The 5,180-nt window shown below is 38.6% G+C and overlaps 1 protein-coding gene across 1 annotated transcript in view; it reads left to right on the top strand.

The window, feature by feature from the left end:
- LOC107719305 (extracellular calcium-sensing receptor-like) overlaps positions 1-4,968 on the top strand; it is a 6,545-nt gene extending 1,577 nt beyond the window's left edge. The window contains exons 4-6 of the mRNA XM_016526706.1: positions 108-335; positions 3,779-3,902; positions 4,061-4,968. Of these exons, the coding sequence (XP_016382192.1) occupies positions 108-335; positions 3,779-3,902; positions 4,061-4,968 (1,260 nt within the window). The remainder of the gene's footprint in view (positions 1-107; positions 336-3,778; positions 3,903-4,060) is intronic.
- Positions 4,969-5,180: the final 212 nt, after the last annotated feature.

A 5,180-nucleotide genomic window follows, 5' to 3' on the forward strand; every position in this document is an offset into this window, starting at 1 on the left:
ATATATATATTTATTTTATATATAAGTTGACAATGATAGGGAATGATAGACAGAAAGGGAGCAAAATGATAACTAATTTCTTTCCGAAAATGCCTTTTCCTCAATAGGTGGTTGAGGCTCTGAAAAAGGTAAATTTTACCATAAAGATGGGAGATCATGTGTGGTTTGACAGCACTGGTGCAGTTGTAGCCCAATATGAAGTTGTGAACTGGCAGCAGGACTCAAATGGATCAATCAAGTTTAAAACAGTTGGATACTATGATGCCTCACTGCCCCCTGACCAGCGTTTTGTACTCAACACTGAAAACATAATCTGGGCTGGAGGACAGCTCGAGGTAAAGTTCATCCTACGGTTTGTGGGAACTTGGGGAACAAAATCTCAAAACACTTGCACTGTAATTATAATTATAATAATTTTCGACATATTAGATGAATCTGCTAAAGTGCAAAGAAAAGGAGGGTTGTGAAACAGATGCGAAAATACAACCACAGCAGGTAATAAAATTACACACACACACACACACACACACACATATATATAGCCCAATATGAAGTTGTGAACTGGCAGCAGGACTCAAATGGATCAATCAAGTTTAAAACAGTTGGATACTATGATGCCTCACTGCCCCCTGACCAGCGTTTTGTACTCAACACTGAAAACATAATCTGGGCTGGAGGACAGCTCGAGGTAAAGTTCATCCTACGGTTTGTGGGAACTTGGGGAACAAAATCTCAAAACACTTGCACTGTAATTATAATTATAATAATTTTCGACATATTAGATGCGTTTTATTAACGTTAACACCTAACCCAACCCTAAACCTACCCCTTACAATAATGGAAAAATAGTAATTATTGTTGTACAATGTGACAAAAATTACGCTGTATTGATGTGCGCATGCCCAGTAGCGCCATACGTATCCCTTCTAGCCTTAACCTTCACACTGCCAGCGACAAAGCGACATGCTCCCATTCATTTTCAATGGAGAGCTGGCGACTTCCAGCGACACGAGCGACAGTGACTGTTGGCAAAAGAATGTGGACGTGTCAAGCGATGCGAGTCAAGCGACAAAAGTTAAGAATTGTTTCACTTTATGCAAATGAACAGCGAATTTCACGAGCGACAAACAATAGGAGTGAAGAATCTGTCAGTGGCGCTCACAGGTCACGGTCTCAAGTGCAGGCAAGACAGGACAGATTTCCTGAGCGATTTAACTGTTTTATATAATTTTACTGTAACCACATACATGGATATTAAAAAAGAATAGTAGAAAAGAATCTGTTGGCTGTTTAAGTGAGTTTGATTCATACATTGATGGTTCAAGTTGTTAATTATATGATGCAGTGAGCAGTTTAGCACCGGTTAATGATTTAATGCAGGAGCACTGCTGTAGCTTATATAACACTCTCCAACAGCAGAATGGTACTTTTATTTCTTTTAAGTCTAATTCCTAGTCATAATAAAATGATATCTTAGTTTTACCGGCGATATATATAGTTAGTGATTGCATTTTATGTCCAGATATGTCCAGACGTGCATTCTACCAATAACAGAGCGACAGCAGTAGGAACGCCCACAAGCATCTTCACAGCACAGAGTCTAACGACATACAGTGAAAAAGTCGCTGGTAGTGTGAATGGGGCTTGAGTATAGGGCAACTTATCGCACACTGGACACGTCGCTTTCAGTTCGAGATGGCAGTCCAAAACCTTTAATCTACTCTCCAAACAGTCAAAGAGCTTGAAGTTCAGTGATTAAAAAAAAAACAGAGCAAACAGAATGAGAAAGGGCGGCCTATTGTAGTCAAAGCACGGATCTTTCCGAAAATGCCTTTTCCTCAATAGGTGGTTGAGGCTCTGAAAAAGGTAAATTTTACCATAAAGATGGGAGATCATGTGTGGTTTGACAGCACTGGTGCAGTTGTAGCCCAATATGAAGTTGTGAACTGGCAGCAGGACTCAAATGGATCAATCAAGTTTAAAACAGTTGGATACTATGATGCCTCACTGCCCCCTGACCAGCGTTTTGTACTCAACACTGAAAACATAATCTGGGCTGGAGGACAGCTCGAGGTAAAGTTCATCCTACGGTTTGTGGGAACTTGGGGAACAAAATCTCAAAACACTTGCACTGTAATTATAATTATAATAATTTTCGACATATTAGATGCGTTTTATTAACGTTAACACCTAACCCAACCCTAAACCTACCCCTTACAATAATGGAAAAATAGTAATTATTGTTGTACAATGTGACAAAAATTACGCTGTATTGATGTGCGCATGCCCAGTAGCGCCATACGTATCCCTTCTAGCCTTAACCTTCACACTGCCAGCGACAAAGCGACATGCTCCCATTCATTTTCAATGGAGAGCTGGCGACTTCCAGCGACACGAGCGACAGTGACTGTTGGCAAAAGAATGTGGACGTGTCAAGCGATGCGAGTCAAGCGACAAAAGTTAAGAATTGTTTCACTTTATGCAAATGAACAGCGAATTTCACGAGCGACAAACAATAGGAGTGAAGAATCTGTCAGTGGCGCTCACAGGTCACGGTCTCAAGTGCAGGCAAGACAGGACAGATTTCCTGAGCGATTTAACTGTTTTATATAATTTTACTGTAACCACATACATGGATATTAAAAAAGAATAGTAGAAAAGAATCTGTTGGCTGTTTAAGTGAGTTTGATTCATACATTGATGGTTCAAGTTGTTAATTATATGATGCAGTGAGCAGTTTAGCACCGGTTAATGATTTAATGCAGGAGCACTGCTGTAGCTTATATAACACTCTCCAACAGCAGAATGGTACTTTTATTTCTTTTAAGTCTAATTCCTAGTCATAATAAAATGATATCTTAGTTTTACCGGCGATATATATAGTTAGTGATTGCATTTTATGTCCAGATATGTCCAGACGTGCATTCTACCAATAACAGAGCGACAGCAGTAGGAACGCCCACAAGCATCTTCACAGCACAGAGTCTAACGACATACAGTGAAAAAGTCGCTGGTAGTGTGAATGGGGCTTGAGTATAGGGCAACTTATCGCACACTGGACACGTCGCTTTCAGTTCGAGATGGCAGTCCAAAACCTTTAATCTACTCTCCAAACAGTCAAAGAGCTTGAAGTTCAGTGATTAAAAAAAAAACAGAGCAAACAGAATGAGAAAGTGCGGTCTATTGTAGTCAAAGCACAGAGGCCGGTGGTGTGTAGAAAACAGTGTATTTGAATATTAAAGACATGGTGTGGCCCAGCACTGCGCTTCTCGTCCGGTATGTGACTGCATTAAGGCTGGAATAGCCTCTTCTAGACTTCTCAAAAGTCACAGTTCGCTACTGATATATACAGTTTATATATATATATATATATATATATCACTAATTCCTCTGGCCAGTAAAAATTATTTAGTCTAGTGGTCTAATTTGTATACAATGTATTTGTATTGTTTACTGGCAATGTAAATTCAGAGCAAAAAGGCCAGGTGAGATTTGATCAAAGAGACAAACAGACAGAAGCATCAGCTGAGGGCATTGGTGAACAAAAGAACGAAATCACATTACTATGGCAGTAATGGTGCTGGATTTCTTTGAAAGTTATTATTTTTGTTAAAAAAATAAATAAATACTGTCCACGAGCCCCTAATAGCTCCCACTGCACATAGGAATTCAACATTGAAACTTTTAAATAAATAAAAGATAAAAAGAAAAGAAAAAAGATAAACTATAAATATCTTTATTCTGCATCTAATAATATGCAACACATTTTTCTATGTAGAAACCAAGGTCTGTGTGCAGTGAGAGCTGTCCTCCAGGCACTAGGAAGGCTGCACAGAAAGGAAGACCTGTCTGCTGTTATGACTGTATTCCATGTGCAGAAGGAGAAATCAGTAATGAGACAGGTAATCTTTAGCACATCTCAGTTTAAAAGAAAATAGGTTATTTCCTTCTCTCTTTTATTCCTTCTTTTTGCAGTTTATGCATGCAATGACTTAAAGTGTTCATAAATTATTTATTTATTTATTGTTAATAATAATAGTGATCACAACTTCCTTTCCAGATTCAAATAACTGCAAGCAGTGTCCAGGGGAATACTGGTCTAATGCTGAGAAAAATAAATGTGTGTTAAAGGCTGTAGAGTTTCTGTCATTCACAGAAGTTATGGGTATAGTGCTAGTCTTTTTCTCACTCTTTGGAGTAGGAATAACTGTGCTGGTAGCTGTACTGTTTTACAACAAAAAGGACACCCCCATAGTAAAAGCCAACAACTCAGAACTGAGCTTCCTGCTGCTCTTCTCATTGATTCTGTGTTTCCTCTGTTCACTTACTTTCATTGGTCAGCCCACAGAGTGGTCCTGTATGTTACGTCACACTGCGTTTGGAATCACTTTTGTCCTCTGTATCTCCTGTGTTCTGGGGAAAACAATAGTGGTGATAATGGCCTTCAAGTCGACACTTCCAGGAAGTAATGTCATGAAATGGTTTGGGCCTGCACAACAACGACTCAGTGTTCTTGTCTTTACACTTATACAGATTTTTATCTGTGTACTATGGCTAACAATATCTCCTCCATTCCCTTACAAAAATAAGAAATATTACAAAGAAAAGATTATTCTCGAATGCAGTCTGGGTTCTACTATAGGTTTTTCTGCTGTTCTGGGTTATATTGGCCTACTGGCTGTCTTGTGCTTTATTATGGCTTTTCTGGCTCGCACACTGCCTGATAAATTCAATGAAGCAAAATTCATTACATTCAGTATGCTTATATTCTGTGCTGTATGGATCACATTTATCCCATCTTATGTTAGCTCCCCTGGGAAATTAACTGTAGCTGTGGAGATATTTGCAATTTTAGCTTCAAGCTTCGGTTTACTATTTTGCATATTTGCACCGAAATGTTATATAATCATGTGTAAGCCTGAACAAAATACAAAGCAGCATATGATGGGGAAGATTTACAACAAATAAAATGATTTAAATATGGGTAATTTCACATCAGATATAAAATAGCAGATGGTCACTAAACATTTTGATACATTCAGAAATAATACTTGCCATAAATGTACATGATTCCATATGTTTCAGATATGCCCAGAATTACTCTGATAAACCCTATAATCAGAAGAGTAAAGGAGGCCTCAAGCATTAAAGCAAAAGAGAAACCAGGTGGGAAAGCAGAT

Source organism: Sinocyclocheilus rhinocerous, unplaced genomic scaffold (genome assembly GCF_001515625.1).
Source record: "Sinocyclocheilus rhinocerous isolate Xijiao unplaced genomic scaffold, SAMN03320098_v1.1 scaffold3924, whole genome shotgun sequence".
NCBI classification, from domain to species: Eukaryota; Metazoa; Chordata; class Actinopteri; order Cypriniformes; family Cyprinidae; genus Sinocyclocheilus; species Sinocyclocheilus rhinocerous.